The 20,423-nt window shown below is 35.7% G+C and overlaps 1 protein-coding gene and 1 non-coding gene across 2 annotated transcripts in view; both read right to left on the reverse strand.

Moving 5' to 3' along the window:
• Positions 1-20,423, reverse strand: part of LOC134790508 (dynein axonemal heavy chain 7-like) — a 71,346-nt gene that overhangs the window by 41,782 nt on the left and 9,141 nt on the right. The window contains exons 5-19 of the mRNA XM_063761332.1: positions 19,794-19,947; positions 18,597-18,746; positions 18,307-18,495; positions 17,945-18,073; positions 17,245-17,492; positions 16,131-16,352; positions 15,065-15,146; positions 14,839-14,963; positions 14,403-14,580; positions 11,601-11,722; positions 5,469-5,753; positions 5,271-5,393; positions 4,585-4,738; positions 4,097-4,323; positions 3,768-3,912 (exon numbers count right to left, since the gene is read on the reverse strand). Coding sequence (XP_063617402.1) covers positions 3,768-3,912; positions 4,097-4,323; positions 4,585-4,738; positions 5,271-5,393; positions 5,469-5,753; positions 11,601-11,722; positions 14,403-14,580; positions 14,839-14,963; positions 15,065-15,146; positions 16,131-16,352; positions 17,245-17,492; positions 17,945-18,073; positions 18,307-18,495; positions 18,597-18,746; positions 19,794-19,947 — 2,533 coding nt within the window. The remainder of the gene's footprint in view (positions 1-3,767; positions 3,913-4,096; positions 4,324-4,584; positions 4,739-5,270; positions 5,394-5,468; positions 5,754-11,600; positions 11,723-14,402; positions 14,581-14,838; positions 14,964-15,064; positions 15,147-16,130; positions 16,353-17,244; positions 17,493-17,944; positions 18,074-18,306; positions 18,496-18,596; positions 18,747-19,793; positions 19,948-20,423) is intronic.
• LOC134791159 (U6 spliceosomal RNA) lies at positions 2,671-2,774 on the reverse strand. The gene has a single exon (XR_010144276.1). It is a non-coding gene; the product is annotated as a U6 spliceosomal RNA (small nuclear RNA).

A 20,423-nucleotide genomic window follows, 5' to 3' on the forward strand; every position in this document is an offset into this window, starting at 1 on the left:
GATATACGCCGAATTGTCAATTATTTTATATTTTGAAATACATATAATATTACTGGATTTGGACCAGTGTGCTTTTGAATACTATATCTCTGGCCTACTATATAGGCTAGTCTATTAGCATCCCGCCTCCTGGAAGGCAGTCTACAGACTTTTTAGATATATATTCACAGTAGCGCTAAGTGTGTGGACCTAGTTTTCCGACACTTGACTGCATGAGATTATAGTGAACATTTTTTCAGGTCTCGGGCAAGAAGGGTACCTAGATAGGTTGAGGTCCTTAACTTGTGGATTTGGTAAGAGCAAGACACAGGCGGGGTGTAAATTAATTAATCCACCATGTTTCAAGAGATTCATGTGCATTGATGCCTTCAGGTTACGCTGTACAGACAGACTAACACTTTGGCAGAGTTTTGCCAACATATAATAAATTACTGCATTTGTTTGGGTGTACATGTTCCACACCAAAGACATATTTATATATTTCAATCTATTTTTGAAAGTTTGGCGTTTCAAAAATAGCTTCGCCTTTTCGCAAGGCGTGCTCCTGTTTCTCTATTTTATTGTGCAAGCGAACAGTATCACAATGCTATAATTTTGTATAAATTGAGAACTAGAGGGTCATGCCCTAGGCGTGACCGCCCAGAAGTTGTGCTAGAACCTTTCGTGCAAACCATTCAGTCACTGTTTTTTTTTTTTTTTTTTTTTTGTAGTGGGTACATTCCACGTTCTTAAATTTGTTAAACGTGTAGTATCAAACTATGACAAGTCATGATAAGTGAATTAAGTGGTAACAGTATCTGGTCCGTGCATAGAAGCACTTGCCCTTGAGGTTAGGGCATGGGTAGTTTATAATAAACTTAATCCGTGTATGGGAGCACTTACGATACAGGTGGTTTAAAACTTTCAGGGTCACAATACAGACATAAGGGTGTAAAATACATAATTCATAAACGCCCGTTAGGCCAGTTTTGTATATTTTATTTCAAACATGCTTGTGCAGCACCGCCAGCACATAATAATTTCCCATACCATGGCAGTCAGAGATATAATAATTAAATAGGTAGGTAACCTTGGTCATATCGTGTACATAGGTAGGTACTCGTAAACATGTTAACTGAAAGACTAGTGCTCTCGAGGCAAATATAATTTATGCAACTGTGAGCTGCTCTTACATTGGGATCATATGTATTTATTTCTAGTCTGCCTTAGCAGGCCTAGACTTCAAAGGGTTTTAGATATTCATAGGGCCGTTAAACGGACCTTTTGTACACCTTGAGCAGGCTGTTTGTTTCACACTATGAGTAATATATATTGTAAACATAGCTTATTTCAGAATGGAATCGTAAGCTCTGTCGTGTCGTGAGCTTACCGAGCCTGATTTAATTAGAGTCCACAGATTATCTGGACCTTGGAGGATTGACCACTCCTTATTCTAATTATCAATATTCTGCCTGGGCTTATAGTCGAAATTCAGCGACTAAATTTCTTAGTATTATCTATGCCGCCCAAGTTATGAGGCTTAGCGTCTCCAGACCACAATTTTATTTATATATTAGGTTGCAAAGATTTTATCATCTTTAAAATAAAAATGAGTCGAGATAGGCCTGGAATCTTAGGTTATTTTTTACCTTTTTTGATTTTAGAAATGTTATTGTAAATAGTAAGTAGTTTTCACTTTTACCACAGTTAATTAGCCCAATTTTGGGTTTAGCCAACAGGGTGTTCGGGACCCTTAGAATAGATTGGTAAACAGAAATGAAAACTCTAATAACGAAGCCTTGCCTATTTCGACTGATTTTTACCCAAAAAAATATTTTAAACCCTTTTTACTTTCTCTAAGAGGAGATATTTACAAATTCATCTTTGTAATATTTTTCTGATTGTGGCCTACTCGCTCGCTTAATTGTGTTATAACCATATCATTTATATTTCTGTGAATATGTCTGACATGCCTTGCGCAGGCTTACATAGGTTATAATATCATCATCAATAACTTGACGTCAGTTTGTGAACGAATCAAAGATTCTTTGGCACACCTTACGCAGGTGGAAACATGGCAGCCTTGCGCAGGCTTAGATAGGTACATAATATATTGGTTTTATCACAAATAACATGACGTTAGTTTGTGAACGAATAAAAGATTCTCTTAGGCACACCTCACGCAGGTGGAACCATAACAGACGTAGGTTTAAGAATATCATTCAAATCAAATACCCTGTGGGTAATATTCCCTTAGTTGCGGGTTGCTTGCTCGACAAGGTGAAAGGCTTTAAGCAGGCTTTAACAGGCACTTTTAGAGAGTGTCATTCACGGTGACACGCAGATTTGCCAAAACTAAACTTTAACTCTACAGTTAATGCCCTTCTAAATCACAGGCTTCCGATTTTATTTGAAACGTTTACAAGTGTACTATTTATTTAGGTAGGTAGGTAGGCTTAAGAATTGACCATCTTGTATGTAGTTACGTATAGAATTAATAATCAAATTATTCAAATCCAAAATAACACAAGCACATATAGCAACTACATGCAATAGTTCTTTCCTTAACCTTTTTAGGCTGTAAGTACCTGCTAAGTTATTTATTTAAGTAGGTACCTACCTACATTTTAACCATTTTTTTTTTTTTTTTTTTTTATCAAAGATCTAGTTGGAGAGATATAAGTTGGTAGATAAAGAGTGAAATACTTCACGATTTCGCATGTCATTCTTGCGCAGAGCCATGCTAATCTCTCTCTATGTCTAGTCAGATTTAAGTTTATGTACTGCCGAAGTACTCACTTTCCACAAAAATAAATGCAATGTTTGCGATGTAGGTTTGTTCGTTACCTTGTGTCCCTCAGAGCGGAAATAGAAGCCCCGCGAAGCGGGGCTTCGTCGACTCCTATAGCGGGTACACATTATTTATCAGCAAGTTTATTACCAAAAAATAAATTTTGCAATAAATATTATATTAACCCGGAACGAGATAAAAAGACAAATTGCTGATAGATACTTGGACAGATAAAACCTACACACACGTCTATAAGCTTCTACCTTCATACGTAGGTTCTACGTAACACGTATTAACTATCCGATCCTTTCGTATTCGAAAACACAAATCACTTGAAAACTGAAGGGTATGCCTCCACAGATCACCATTTAAGTATTATAATTTCAACCGTTATTATATGTACACACACACAAAGATTTAAACTAACAAGACTCTGAAGAGACTTAATGTAGGTATAAAATTAAATTATAATGGTGACACGTGCACGCTTTACCAGCTCGATATGTTTTCTAACATGTGTTTTAGTATTTTCATTGGCATAGCCACGGTGCGCGCAGGCAGCCTTTGAAAACACTTGCACATCACTATTCCGGATCGTTTTTATTTGCTAGATAGTTTAACGGACAACTAAATTTAAATATTTATTTCGAACGGCCAAAGCCGTTAGAAACTGTTTTTCAATATAGTCAGCTAAACTGGGGTACAAATTCAAAAACTCACCAGCAGTTTAGCTTCACGACCTTCCAGATGGAAAAACAGCAAGCCAATGACTTGGAAATTTGTTTTGGCGGTAACTGTCAAACACCTGTCAAAACCAACTGCTCTGTGGTGGGAATGTGAGAGAGAGAGAGGGACGTATATGCTAGAAAAGGACAATACGACCGACAACACAATGTTGCCATTCTCAATATTATTCTTAGGTTTCGAATATCGGTACAGTTGTTTAATACTACATTAAAAAGATATACATGTCAAAGGCTCATAACATAAGTATTACCTGTCCTTTTGCTTCTACAGTATCAATAGTCATAGTCAACTCCACAATCTCTCCCTCCGATGAACGCATGTGAGTCACGACCATCTCGGGCGTAAATGATAGTTTTGCGATTCCCTCAAAGCATTTCTTGAGGTGAGGTTGCACTCTATAAATATAAATGTATAAGCAGTACGCATGTGAGTCACGACCATCTCGGGCGTAAATGATAGTTTTGCGATTCCCTCAAAGCATTTCTTGAGGTGAGGTTGCACTCTATAAATATAAATGTATAAGCAGTACTAGGTACCACTCAAGTGCAACTCGGTGAAGATAAGAAATATAATACTGACCGCATAGGATCTTTAGTCTCCGATAAAATCTCAAGCAGCTCGTCGTTGGACAGGAAGAAGAAGCGCGGGAAATATAAACGTTTCTTCTCGAGATAAGCGTTCAGGCCTCTCTGGACCATTTCGAGCAAATTGTTGGATTTCTTCATTTTATCCAAAATTTTGTCTATCATGATCACGTCTAAAACTCGGGGTTCTTGGAAGGCAGCCTTCAAAACTTCGCGCCACGTCTACAATTATCATCGATTATATGTATTATTAATATCAGATAAGTAGGACCAAATGTACAATTTAAGTAAAAATGCAGAGGTCGCATGAAATTAACAAAACGTATCCTCCATACGCTTACCTATATTAAATTTAAGGGCGTCGACAATCACGATCGTTGATCGAGTGTAAATTCACCAAGTATACCTGATGACTGCTGGATAATACCTCGCCAAAAACTACTAATACAAGCAATATCAAAATAAAATATTATAGCTGGTTACCTTATCAACAGCGCTGAAGCGACGCCCTTCCTCGGGTATTTGTTGCTGAATGTCTGGAGATGAGAAAATGGGTTCCAGGTACATCCAAGTGGCCTGTACCTTCAACCACTCGTCTAAGATCTCTTGCAATAATACCAACTTGCCCTCCCAGTCACTATAGAGGAATTTTTACGAAATTAGTTATCGTAGGCCTACTAATTATGATAGGTAGGTAGGTATAATTTCGTCGGCCTAAGTCGCAAACCTCGTAACTCCATTTCAAGGAAATTAGTCTTAGTTCAATACTTATAGTCGTAAACATCGGGGGAGTTACGAGGTTTGCGACTTAGGCCGACGATTTGGTCTTATGATTACAGGCGTTTACGATTTCACCGAATAAATTATTCAATAATAAAACTGGTCAATCAATCAATCAATCAATACATTTAAACGAGGAATTCTTGTTTATTTATATATTTCGGGGATCTCGGAAACGGCTCTAACGATTTAGATGAAATTTTCTATACGTACGGGGGTTTTCGAGGGCGATCATTCGATATAGCTAGTCTTAGTCTTAGTCTTATCTCTGGGAAAACACGCATTTTTGACTTTTTATATTTTTTCCGAGCAAAACTCGGTCGCCCAGATATTAAATATTAATTAAGTTAACAATTAGGGTACCCGATTTACAGCCTGGATTTACTTACGTTATAGTTTCTTCAAATGGTTTTATATAAGGCGAATTTTTCATAGTCTGCGTCTTGACAATATGGTCGTCAAGCAACAACTGTATGTCATCGATACTCGATAAGATATATGTTCCAGTATCCCTGTAATTTTTCATTTACAGTGATTAACAAATCCATTTTAGAACACTCTACTGAGTTCTGTATAAATATACTAACTTGTAAGGTAAAATCTCGAAAGTGAGATCGGCCCATTCCTTCATCATCTTGTCCAAAGCCCTTTCCAGATTATTTTCTTTAGTGGCAGCCTCTGAGATGCTTTCGAATTTATCGTTGTAATCTATTAGATTGAAGTCGAGGACCTTTTCTAGGGACAAGTTATCGTCCACGACGATCGGGAAGCCAACAATGTCGGAGATCTTCTCCCAATGCCGAGCTTTCATGCCAGGGTTGCCCAGGGTATTGATGATCGGAAGGTGAACCTTGAAATCATCCATTCTCGCTCTAATAAAACAAACAAACGGTTTAATGCACACATTTTGATCGTAACAACCTCGAACCGGCGTGTATATATGTGACGTCTAGGTTCTGTTGTATTACAAGGTGATAAATAAAACTCAGTTGGTCAGTCAGGTGTGCTCCGCGACCCGCCTGTACGCCATGACAGTTGACAACAGAATGTCGACTTGCAGGTAGTTCGCATTGCACTTTTATTGTATAAACGTCACATCTCTTCCTTTTTATAATGATTTATTTATTTTATTTTATGCGTTAGCCATGCAACAATAGTTCAGTCATCTCACATCTGTTTATTTTACAACTGCTAGGTTAATTTAGATTCTAATTCCGACATACTACCACCGGTTCGGAAAACAGCGTTAACCTCAGACCCGAGAAGAACCGGCGGAAGAAACTCGGCGAGGTGTGGATATATTCATTTCTCAACAGTTCAACAGTAAACATTTTTTAACAATATAACCTTGGAATATTTACACTATTCCTAGTATCTCTCTCAGTTGCTTAGCGGTCAGCTGGAACAGATCCTTTAAAGGGATGAGTTCGCCTTTGTACACATTTATTCTATTCTCTTATTTTTATGTACTTGTTTAGCGTAATAAAGTGTTTTAATACAATTATGGTTTTACTTTTACAATGTCAGTCTCTCTCCTTCTCCTTTTTTCAGTTTTGAATTTCGAGTCTGCTTTCTTTTGTTCAAATTGATAATAACTCGAGGTTTAAATATTTTACCAGTTTAACCTTAATTGATACATATTTTCTTTGGATGCTTACACTTTTCTAGGTATTTTCATTAGCGTTCAAGCTATATACACGTTTCACACAATTAATACCTATTTCGTGAATTTCCAATAAAATTGTAACATACAGGTCGCTTTCCAATAACATCTCGTACATGTACATTATTTATTGGCAACAACTGATTTCCTCAGTTTTACTTGGCTGTTTGATAGGTAATATAGTATAATATATAGATATAATGCAATTTATAATATACGTAAATGGTCCAATGTTAAGTAAGGTAAAAAGTCATACCAGATATCACAACCTATTTAGTTTTACTTGTGTACTGGTATGTTATTTACGCAAACCATGATCTATACAAATAGATTTCTATTACTCGGGTAAAATGATGTAGGTACCTACATATTTGACCGTTATTATTATAAATTGCATTGGATACATTATTTTATTACCGTTTTTTAATTATAATACTTGCTGAATACAGTATTGACCTCAATTATATTCAAGTATGGTATATCGACTGTACTGTTAATCTAGCAACTTAATGTTACTTATACAATGAATGATATTATTTATGTTATGAAAACAACTTTAATCCCTGCTTACAATTGGAAGTTGATTTTAGCCTTCACTATAGTCTACAATAGCCCTTGACTACAATATACACAGCCTTAATTTTACAGTTACAGTCACATTAATAAATTTTTTTAAAGACATTTTGCTTCCCTTAGGTTCAATTACTTACAGATTTATTATAGAGCAAAACTAGCACCTGTGTATGTTCATTTTGATGGTGGCATATATTGTTTAACTCTAATTATGTATATTTTACAAGGAACCAATGGAATTTCATTACCATGAACACGGTTTCACCGACTACATTGTTCGAAGATTTACTTTATTATTATTCCGTTGCTTTAATAAAACCCTACGCCATTTTGGGTTTTAGTTCACACTTGGTACTTAGTACCTGTACGATAATTAAACAACTACTTAAGTAAATAACTCTTTGATAATATATATGTACTCTTGCAAATATAGAGGCTCGATCTGCAACCTCAATTTACAAGGTTTGTTTGATTTTGTTAGTTTCAACTTCAACTAGGCAAACTGCAATTTGGTGCAATCAAGATCACGTCTGGTCCTTACGTTTTTATACGTACACTACACAGTATAAATTTCCCACTAACGTACCTTTTTATTACACTTATTTAAAACTCATCTCTATCTGGGTAACTGTCCGATATTGACGCCATCGCTTGACCGTCCATTTTACGGATTTGGTTACTATGTTCGTATGCGTATGTTTTCACTATTAGGAACAAGTCATATATAAAGTAGCGCAGTGGGAGTGCAAGGTTTCACGCATCGTCACTGATTGGTACTTTGTATTTTTTTCAGCATTTACTTTAGATACCTACACAATGTGTGGCATTGTGACGGACCCAGCGTCTATTTATTTACCTTAAATTGACCTTTGACCTGATTGTAAATTTATAGAATTACTATTGTGTTCTTTTGGCACTAAAATTAGTTGATTGACTTTAGGTAATTTATTTATTTTTGGACTTTAATTTAGTCGGCCCGTCGACTTTTATCGGTACTCATTTAGTCCTAGTGCAGCTTTGCATTTTGAATTGGCCTTTGTAGGCACATTTATCACATGCCGGCACATTTTATCTTTTAGGGGTAAGGCGGCGCCATTATCGCAATCCTGTCTACCTGTTTGTTATGTTTGCCCAAAAACTCTTTCAGTTGCCTCCTAACATTTTATCAAATTTGTTCCCATAATCACTTGTTTATTGTAACTGAAACCCCTAGATTCAATATTTTCCTTTAGATCGGCGGAGGCTCAATTTTCCGCATTGAAATCACATTTAGAATCATTAGGAATAGATTAGATTAGAAATTTCCAAAGTACAATTCTTGTTGCATCAGTCGAAACACGAATCGTTCATACAAACTCTGTTTTTGCGAAAAGTATTCTTGTAATTTGTCGACAGCAACTTTAAAAATGTCCATTACGCTAGCTTCTGAAACGTGCGTACTTGGAAGAGTGCTCGCAGATAGCAGGCACACGACACTCAGGCACATTCTAAAGCGGACAATTAAGACATTATTGTAATACTATCCGTAAGTAAGCACGGAACATGTGCGTTAGGTAAGTACCTTCTAACTACCGAGTTTCTGTACTTAAGGAGTTATCGAAGTAACCTAACGTGTAACAAACAGAACAGGTAGACACATATACATAGGATTGGACCCCAAGACATACATTAAAGTTCAACGAGTCTTTGTGACAATAACCTGAGTTTCACTCCTTAACGTTAATTATAGTCACATATTACTAACAATTTAAATTTTATGGAATTTTTCCTGAGCTATATTTATTTTTAATTCTGAAGAACTTATCATTTGCACTACATGGGCCGATATCCCATGCAGCACTCGCGGAGTTTTCACTCCAATGGTATTTCCTTATTCGGACTTAGGTTTCACTCACGGAGTCTTCACTCCAATTGTGGGTATTTATTTATACGGAACTCGTATCTTGCATAAACTATACATTAATACCATTGTCTTTTCAGCCTATGAAACTCGACTTTTCTAGTTTTCATATTTATAGGCAAGGTTGTGTCAATGTCTAGTTAGTTATTTTAAATACACCATAGTCGGCATCAGCAACCCCGCCCCACCACCATAACCGCGGTACTTGCATTTGAAAACTCGTTTAAATAATTAAATAAAGAACTTATTTAAGGAGGACAAGGTAAGCATTTCATGAGTTTCCAAATGTAATCGATCACCGCGCAATCATTGCTGGCGCGGCAGAATTATTAAGCATAGCCATACCTTCCCAAGGCCCACGGTCCTACCAGCTGTAGTAGGTACTTTCTAAGTTCGGTGGAAGAATTTTTTACATTTATTCGGAAAATGGTTTTTTTTTATTATAATTATTTTCAACAAAATCTGTTTACTGCACACATGTACGACTCTAGATTCTTCAGACTCTGAAGACCCTTAGACCCTTTAGACTTCCTTAGACTATTTAAACTCTTACAATCTTTAGACTCTAACTTAGATTCTGTAGTCTCCTTAGACTCTTTAGACTATTTAGACTATTAAGACTATTTAGACTCTTTACTTTTTAGACTATTTAGACTCTTTACTCTTTAATCTCTTGAGACTCTTTAGACTCTTTAGACTTTTTAGACTATTTAGACTCTTTAAACGCTTTAGACTCTTTAGACTATTTAGACTCTTTAGACTCTTTAGACTCTTTAGACTCTTTAGACTATTTAGACTCTTTAGACTCTAGACTATTTAGACTATTTAGTCTCTTTAGGCTCTTTAGACCATTTACTCTTTAGACTCTTTAGACTCTTTAGACTGACTCTTTAGACTCTTTAGACTCTTTAGACTCTTTACTCTTTTAACTCTTTAGACTTTTCAGACTCTTTTCACTCTTTAAACTCTTAAGACTCTAGGTTTAAACTCTTAAGACTTTAGGTTCTTTAATCTAACTTATTTTTATTTTTTATTTCCTTATACATATATTATGTGATGTAAAAGCAGTATGGGTCACATGGTAGCAAAATTATTTTCACTTTGGGCGTTAACACTTGAATCCCTCACTACGCTCAGTATTCCATTTTAATACCTCGCTTCGTTCAGGATTCAATGTTCGCCGTCGCCGTAACCATGACATTTTGCTCCTTAGCGACACAACCTAATGTTTAATTGAAGCAGAGTTGCATCTGTTTTGCTTCGTTCCATTTTAAACAAAACAAAATCAACCCTGAATACACTATAGATTCAAATTTCAATAGCAAATTTCAGACTTTTTCCTTGTATGGCTGGGCCCCAGGAGGGTGAGTGCAATATTAACACAACAACATTTACAACCATAAAAGTATTCCATTTTTGGAGAATACTCGTATTAAGCTTAAGCTTTACGACAAATTTCACCGACAGTATCAGTTTGTTTACTTATTTTTCCTTTTGCATTATAGAAACAAGACCCAGATAATATTATGCTGATTTGGTTAAATAATTTAAATGCATATCTAACTAGCACACGTAAGCTAAGTAGCACCATGTTGTATAGCAGATGATCTGTTGATTTTTATTGAGTCTGACGCTAAATAAAGCGTACACTTATTATTTATTTAGGTAGATAACTTCTGGTTAAAAGTGTTAACCCTATTATGTGAACTATTATTAAGCATTTGTCGTTAATTTGATACATTTGTGAGCTAATAATAAACTACAGCGCACCCAGATATTGTTTCAACAACCGTTAACGCAGACAGCACCACGTTGGTATACTTAGTTACCTGTAGTAAATTACCGGTGAACAGACATATTCAGCACTACACAGCAATATGCGCGACAGTTTATTTATAATACGTATAACTTAATTATAGTTTTACACGCTTCCTTAAATACACAGTCGCTATAAAAGTTTTATTTCTATTTTATAATAACTTATTTTACTGTATTTGGCTTAATTTCTGTTCACCGACCCGTTTTTTGGAAAGGTAAAAGCATTAAATAGTATTTAAACTGAATAAGACGTTGAAATGTGCCCTATAGTAATAATATTAGCGTAAAAATAGTTCTTTTCTCGATCAAAATATAGTTTAAATACCAGAAGTGTACCTTATAAAGATGTTTATGTGCTCAGAGCTATAAATTAAGTCCACAATGGGTCCATCATACCTGTGCTATTTGGGTCATTCGTCTCCCTCCCTTATATTGAAAAAATAATTTGAAACTGATAACTTTTTGTCGGTTATTTAGCAACTACATCGATTTTTTTTGTTTTTTCTTACGTTCTTTATTCTCGTCGCCATTGTGACGTCTAGGTTCTGTTGTATTACAAGGTGATAAATAAAACTCAGTTGGTCAGTCAGGTGTGCTCCGCGACCCGCCTGTACGCCATGACAGTTGACAACAGAATGTCGACTTGCAGGTAGTTCGCATTGCACTTTTATTGTATAAACGTCACAATATACATAGATACTCATCTAGTATGTTCTTTTTTCACCTCCTCATTGCATGAGAGTAACAATACCTTACTATACATACCTTATTGTTGCAGCTAGACGAAATGGTTCGGGTACATCTTGAAAGGATTTTTCCAGTTTATAGATTATCTTATAATAATATGCAATGTCACCCTCGATATCTTCGGGTTCGTGACTTCCAACCTGAAATAGTTATTTACGATACAAATGCGGAAAAGAGGAAATTCGAAACGAGTGGCGACAAATTAAAACACGACCGAAGGGAGTGTTTTAAATCGACACGAGTTGCGAATTACCTATTCGCACGTGTATCGTACAACGTTTTACAGTACATATGGCCCTTTAAACTTTTGACATACGCACGAAAAGTGCTATTTTACGCACAAAAGTGCGGGAGAATAGGGATAGGTCTGAGCGCGGACAACCCCATTTCCCGCCGAGGTATGTATAGTGCTTTTCTCAAACATGCAATGAAATAAATAAAATAAAAAATCCACGAAACCCAAGTTTTATTTATAGAAAAAACTAAAAGTAAAATACACCCAAAATATAACCAACACGTACCTATATCATTATCACGCGTATGTTTTACACGAGTCGTGTATTTTTACTACCCGTATATTTTCATGTATCTTTGATTTTTTCGCCTTGTATCCGTCTAACTGTCGTTTTCGTCACATACGTTTACATAGTCTTTCATGTTGATATCATGTTTCACATACATCGTTGCTTTATGCACGGAGTAAATAAGTATAATTTCCACAGTGTTGACGAATTTGTAGTTACATCCATTTAAAATATGCCACAAAACTGTTTCTAATAAACTGTAAGCCATTTTTCTTAGTTTCTCAAATAATAAAATTGCCATAAGCAACCATATACATACTTCGTCTTTGACTTGGCGGCAGAGGCAGCAAGTTATTAAAATCAATTCTGCTTACGCTGCCAATTCCAACGCCTACGATTACAATTAATATTAATTTCATTATTTCGTCGGAACTCATATTAAAGTCAAAAAATCAACAACGCACCATAAATCCAATAAAACAGAATGAATATTTTTCAACTTTACCTCCATAACAATTTAAAAAATATAACTACGCGTGTTTGAGTAGACCTTTTTACCGCTCACGTTTAGATGAAATATTTTAAATGTTTTTATTTGTGTAGTTAAATTTATAATTTAAAATTATAAAATTATAGAATGTATTATTTATTAAGTTCATGTTAATTTTATACAAATAAAACTGCAAATTATAGCAAACATTGTTTTTTGTTTTTTTTTTTATAGGCGTAGTGGCAGAGCAAGGCCTGTTCACTTCCTAAGAAAGTTATGTCCCCAAATAATTGCGCATGTGTGCGCCTTAATCTTCTATGTGTGCGTTGGCCTCCGGGAAAAAGTTGCGAGTAATAAAAATAAAAACATTTTTCTACAGCAACATTGCTCCCAACTCTGATTTAAATTATCACGAATTTTATACAATATTAATCATAAAACGGGACTTAAAACGCTTAAAACTTAATTACATGCGATTAAGTTTTATAATGAATATTTGCTTCCAACTGTCTTTATCAATGTTCATAAAATATATGGAGGGTAGGTACGTCTACCCACCATAATAAAAAATATATTTGTCAATGACTCTGTCCAACTGCTGTGGTTAAAGTTCATAACGAAAATGTTATTTATTAACTCTTTAAATAATACATACAACGTGTACCGCTATTACGTACCACTTAAGACTGTAAGTCAGAGCGGCTACCGCGAAAACCGTAATTCGCAAATTGCGGGGATCTTTCTCTTTTACTCCAATGAACGCGTAATTAGAGTGACAGAGAAAAATGCCCGCAAATTGCGAACTTCGATTTTCGCGGTTACAGCCCTGTACCTACATGGATTACAGCAATGCACATAGAAAATGTGCTAAATGCGGAGCAACGGCTGTTGAAGCAGCCAGAGTGAAATTTACAACTTTAGTGGGTTCAGAAGGAACCGAGTCATAACGCATCTGGAAAGCGTATTAATTAACCGTGAAGAAATGTATGAATACAAGTTGGAAATCTGTGTAAAATGCCGTATGTAAAGTGTAGTGTATCTGTGTGTAAAGTGTAATAGGTAGGCATGCCTAATGTTATTTGTATAAAAGGTACTGAAAACTTTGTGAATGCGCTTTATTAATGTCTATTTTTTTATTAAGTTGCCAGTTGCCAGTTTTCAATGTATATTTTTATATGTAAAACATTTTTTAATAAATAATATATATAATGTTATAAACATAAACATGCCTTTTATTTAAATCAATTGATAATACCACAAACAAGGGGTAATATTTGCATCTTGCATATATTTCGTGATATGAAGATAACAAATATGTTTATCAACAGAATTACTACCTACCAATACCCGCCACGCTAAACCGGTTGTCAACTTTAGTTCCATTGGTACACAAAGACGGCGCCACTAGTATAAACGTATAAACGGTTGGGGACATTTTTTTGTATGGAGTTACCGTTCTTCTCCTAGTGAGTATTATATTCTTTGTGGCAGAGTGTCATTACGAACCATAAAGCAAATACGCCTCTAATTTTATTTAATGGATGAATGCCACTATGCTGTGTCACAAAATATCTGTGAAATGAAAATTAAAAAAAGAGGACTTTGCCGGCCTAGGCCTGCAAGATGTGTATGAAATTCCATTAACGACCTTTTGTCCTAGCCGCACCTGAAACGTCATACTTCGCAGCCTATTATAAGGAACATAACATCAATATTTCATTGCATGTTTGAGAAAAAGTAATTACCGTATAAATGAATTATAGAAATTAGGTGTATATTGAGCATAATAACAACAAAATATCATACTTTAGATGTGATCCAATTGTGATGTTTTTGGAGGTAATCATTTCCGGAGTCGTATAATCGCTTAAATGGCACAAGTTTATCGTATATGCGTTTTCTCTTTGGGTACTGAGATAGTTCGTACCCGAAAGATGCCTCTTCTTGATTGAATTGATCGATTGTCGCCAAAGCTTTAGCCAACCTGGATAAACAAAACATTTCATACAACACGGGACTAACAGTGCGTACCTTCCAACTATACACTCCCCGTGATCTAAATTTTTAATAGTCTTAGGCAAAACATTTTAATATTAAATGTAAGAAAACACTTCAACAAAACAAAAAATAACATAGATATAGGTACTTAGAAATGTAATTTTTTTTTTTACTTTAGGACTGGACCTTAGTTAAATTTAACGGTATTACCTTAACATCAAAGTAATCATTAATAATCACTTACTTTTCGTCAAGCCGTCGAGCTCGTAGGACATATTTTGATAACTGTTCAATGTCACCCCAGTATTGTAGTTCATTGCATTGCATTTCGTAAACGTCTAAATCGTTTATAAAGTTAGCAATTCTAGTCTAAAACATTAACAGAATTATTACCATGTTTCTCTTTACTTAAATAAAACATAATTTACAATTACATAATATATGTATGTACTATATAAGTACGTACTTACCTTCAGCAGAGCCTTGTACTCGACTTTCTTTTGCTCACAAAGAACTTTAGATTCTTCAATAATACCGGGCAAGCGAGCATACCTTTAAATGCACATATACATTATACAGTCAAACCCTCTTCTTATTTATAAAATTATAAAACTTAACACCCTAAAATAGGTATTTCTTAATAAGTACACCTAAACTCCAACTATCAATTTTAAAGACTGGTTAAATAAATATTAATAATTTAAACAGGAAAGTCAGTATATATATGTTTGATTAGTTACGAGTAACGTCAACAATATTTTGAATTGGGGAAATAATTAGTTGAGTACATATCTAAACAGCTTAGGAGTAGAGTCAGGCCAAGCAAAGTTGGCAGCGATTTTGATAGCACAGACTGTGCAAGTGTTATTTTAAACGCCAAACTTCTATGAAATTATGACGTTTACTTAACACTTTCACAGTATGTGCTACCTATCAAAATCGCTGCCCACTTAGCATTGGTTTGACTCTAGTATAATACCTATTATTATGATTCACATTTTAACAAAACCGCCTATACACATGCACGCTCCAAACTATCGCAACTATCGATAGCCAACAAACATCTAAATCAATTTACCACATATACGCGTCCTGTAAGTCCACATTACTTAGTGGTGCAAGTGAAGAGCATTCTTAACCCTTTTCCAGGCATAGTACGATTTATTGACCACATGCGACTTATGCGGCAAGATTCAAGAAGTGCCGTGCAGCGATAGGCTTGTAAAGAATGTAAAGCCATAAGCGGAAATGCATTGGCCGTCTCAACTGCTCTTGACACAGCGTTGCAACAACAACCATCCGTCAGGGAAGCAGTCGCCATTGATGTCGCGTCAGTAGGATTGCAACCTTAGCCATCCGATTTAAGGTTCAAATTAGATTTGACTTTAGGGAAATATGACTAGTCTTCAAACGAATCATGAAAGCTGGATTATTGGAAATGTATTTGGATTTTTTGAGAATACCTTGTAGATTAGTGCAGCCTGGAAAAGGGTTAATAACAAATCTATTTTACGCAGCAATGTGTTTTCAACTAACCAGTGAAAAGTCTGGTTGTTAGCCTTAAGTTCCAACGGCGTGAACGACGTGTAGTCCCCTAGGAACACAATGTAACGCAGCACATTCCTCAGCTTGTCCTCCATCTCCTCTACGAGGACCCCCTGTGCCTTCTTGTAGTACTCTATGAGCTCCATCAGCCCGCTCGTGTCCGGCGGCGGCGTTAGGAGGGTGGTCGCGATTAGGGAATACTCGTCGTATATGCTATTAGAATTGCAGGGCATTACCATTTATTCATAGATAGACACAGCACCAAAAATAGGTAAGCGGGTAAGGTGTTCAAAATTACCTGAACACGCTCCTTCTCATTTTAACAATAGAATTTTATAATGTTCATTTAAATAACCTTACCTGCTTAACACTTTTACTGCCAAATGCCAATAACACCTACTTAGTTAGTTTATTGCCACTTATTTAATCTTTATTTTCAAGTATTGATTATGTGGTAATTCTTATTCTTAGTTATATACTTATTGTTTTGATGGGATTTGAATGCATACAACAACTATTTTCAGGCAGAAGGTACAGTTGGGGTTAATATGTACATACATAATTCGAAGAAGTGCTTATTTTATTGCATTATAAATGAGGCAGAAGTCAAGAAACGTACTTACACCCATATAAAATATCATAGCTTACACCCAGCTGCAAAAGTGTATGGCCAGTTTATGAATAAATTCCATTAATAATTTGCATGCAATTTTGCAGCTTGCTGTACATATTATTAAAGATCTATGAAGTGTATAAGATAAATAAAGTCTAAGAAAACACGTTCCTCGGAAAATCAAGAAAATAATATGCTCGAAAAGATGGCGCCATACCTGTGGCCTATACTCATGTAGATGGCGAGCACTGGTTGGTATTTGACAATTTTAACACATAATCGTGAAGGAACATGGATCCAAGTCATATTATAGCGTTCTAAAAGTTTTAATCCTGTGTCGCAAGATGACAGTAAATAAATTTACGGTGACAATAAGTCTCTTCTATACCTACTCATTATTAAATTACTTACACCAGGTTAATACAGATCTTCGTACACTGTTTTGCCTAGTAACTCAATTAACCAAATTAAATAAGCCGTATCAAATCTTACGCTTTAATCTCAGCCTGATAGTCATCTGTCATCCTCCGTAAAATAGTGTTAGCCAATCTCGTCGCTGCCTGTCGAAGTGAATTGATAAGTTCTCCTCTTTGCATCTGAAACATCCCTATCACGATGGTCCCCTCTAGTTTTGACGGTATTTCTTTGGCTAGCTCTACCCATTTTACCGCTTCCGCGCAATATTCTTCGAAAGTTTTGGGAGGGTTAGAGTTGATGAACGATTCCACGCTTGACATCGACTAAAAAAACATCGGTTGTGAAAATTTATTAAATCAAATTATGACCACGAATAAAGACTAGGCTTTAAAGTAACTACCCAACTGTAAGCAAGGTCTCAATCGTATATACCTTAGGTACTGGCGTGAATGTGTAAGTAATTCCATAGTAAAACCTCCCAACTATAGTCCAAAGCTCCAAACTATGGTTCAAAATTAACTGTTATATTTTCGTTAAAGTGTGTTTTTACTGTATTTTTGTAGTTCTAATGCAAGGTATGTTTATGAATGGAAGAAAAAAACTTGGAGTAAACCAAAAGGAATGGACCATAGTTGCAGTATTGGACTATAGTTGGGATGTTTTACGATACCTATGTAGTTACGAGTAAGACTCATTTCTAACAAAAGCAATTTGATATAAAGCAGGGCAGTCTTTACGAAAGGCAGTCTTTTAAATAAAAAACACACTTATGTACCTCTCCGTTCAACAAGCACACGTAATCATCGAAATCCTGAACTCTCAGTTCTGGTCCAATTCTTTGTTCACTTATTAAGTCAGCTATTTGCTTTTTATATCCTTCTACTAGCTCTTCGTCTATGATCGGCTGACATACAAAAAGTTTATGTGAATGAAATTAATATTCATATAATTTTATTATAGAGCGTAGTTGGGGCGGATGATCCCAGGCATACATTTTCCTTCAGTCAAAAATCCCCTTTCCACTAGTTTTACCTTCTATTCTAAGGCAAGTATGCATGAGAGTCGGATATATTAATTAAAAAATATATAGAGAAAGATAAATTAATAACCCAAATGGTATTATAGCTTGGCACCTACCTGTAGAAAAGTCCTACCGGGACAGACCGTCTCCTTATACAGCATGGTCTCCAACCGTGGAACCCTACACGCGTCCGTAAGAAAATCGTACAATAGTCTCAGCTGATTTCTAAACTGTTTGAATGTGGGCTCGAATTCTATCACATCATTCGAAAATACAAGATTTATCACAAATCCTCGATTTAAACCCTGCAAAAGTGGTGACATAAGAGATATTACTGAAACATAGACAAGTAGACATACTTAATTATCTGGACTCAGGAATAATTTAATACAAATTATACACGTACCCCCACATCCAACAAGTAATCAGTGAATTGTTTCATCGATTTCAGGCATAAAGTTTGTAAATTATATGTCATCAAGCAACCCAAGCAATTATAAAAATGCTTTATTTTGGACGCCTGTTTGGCTTCTGGGACTTGTTTCCTTTTCATCCCCTGTAGAATTAACAAAAATTTAGGTACAGTGTAATAAAGTAACAAGGGTCAAACCAAAATAAGAATATTGCCAGCCGATTGTCATAAAGCTTAGTCATTCTTATTTATATGGCCTAAACCTGCGTTTCCATCAGAGATGTGCGAGGATGCGTAGCGAGGGATGTGTTTGTTAACAACCAATAGAATCACTACACGCTGAGCGAGGAAAACAAATGTTGTGATTCTATTGGTTCTTAACAAACACATAATTATTTCCCCAATGTTAGTTATTTGTATTGGACATAGATGGGTAGCATTAGATTCGCATAAAACACCCAGTCTTAACTCGATGCCCGTGTTTGATTCACGACTCCCAAACTGCATACCTTAACACCCAAGATATTTCGCAATTTATTACTATGAAAAACAATATCTCTACTATTTCTAGTGCATGCCAGTACTACGCCGTAGCACGACTGAGCGATAATGAGCCGCCATAGCACGCTGAAATTAATAGGTACGTAGAGGGAAACTTGTCGTAGCAGGTTGATGCACACGTGAAATACGTCAGAAACTCTACTAGTGCTATACGTTGCATCGCACTGATTAAACATAACTTTCCAGAAACTACAAAACCGCGACCGATCCTTCATTTCATTTCATCGGGTCAGTTTGGGTTAAGATCGTGACCAAACGCTCAAGTCTGGCTCATCTGGGTGCAATACGGGTCTTTGACAAATGGAGCGTCTAATTGAAGCTGTATTCGGCAGTGCTCTTGATTGAGTTGCTTCAGCGCACTGTAGATAATATTACCTCTAGTGCATTTGCGTTCTACATATCTGAGAATAGTATCAAGTCGCTGGCCCAATATTACAGAGCTCTATGTTACATTTTCATGATAGTTGAAATTCGACTTAATGTCACTATGACAATGTTCAAATTTCAGTTCGATAAAAACGAAACATAGAACCCTGTAATATTGGTACAGCGAAGTATCAAGTCACATTGTGATGATTAAATAAGGCAATACAGTGTAAGTCAATGTATTAATGAAGTTCGATTAAGTACCTGTAGAAAAATAGCTTTCAGCATCGGTAGCCACTCCTTCAAAAGGATATTGGTTGATATCTCGATATGTCTTTTACAAACAGAGTTAAACTCCTGTAGGGTGTAAGCATCTGATGACGATGTCAGATCCTCTAAATTTACCAATCGCATATCACTGAAACAAAATTCCGAAGTAAGAGGCTTCCATCAAATTATTGTTCAGGAAAGCTTCTTTTTTAATACTGCTGAATAGGTTTGGTTGCCGATATATACTTGTAAATAGATATATAATCTTAATCGCCAATTAATTAGCTGTTGAATATCGTGTATACACCGCGCTACACCGCACATTGGACCTCTATGACATTTGTGTTATCTATGTACGTCACTCTATCTATACTCTATCTGTGACGACACTTCTTGTCAAGCCTCCACAACTAAAATATGGCTCCGTGATTGCCCATTTAAATGTATAATATTAATCTTAATTAATCATTGAAGTTTTACATCAATCGTGACTCACAATGTGATAGATTTATTATTTATTCAATAATAAAAAGACATTGGATGGATTTCGAGTTTTTATTGAAGAACATGTAAGTAACCTCAACAAGCTCTCTCACATGTCCACGGCGACGCGAACAACTGCTG

The sequence above is a fragment of the Cydia splendana genome, chromosome 5 (genome assembly GCF_910591565.1).
Source record: "Cydia splendana chromosome 5, ilCydSple1.2, whole genome shotgun sequence".
NCBI classification, from domain to species: domain Eukaryota; kingdom Metazoa; phylum Arthropoda; class Insecta; order Lepidoptera; family Tortricidae; genus Cydia; species Cydia splendana.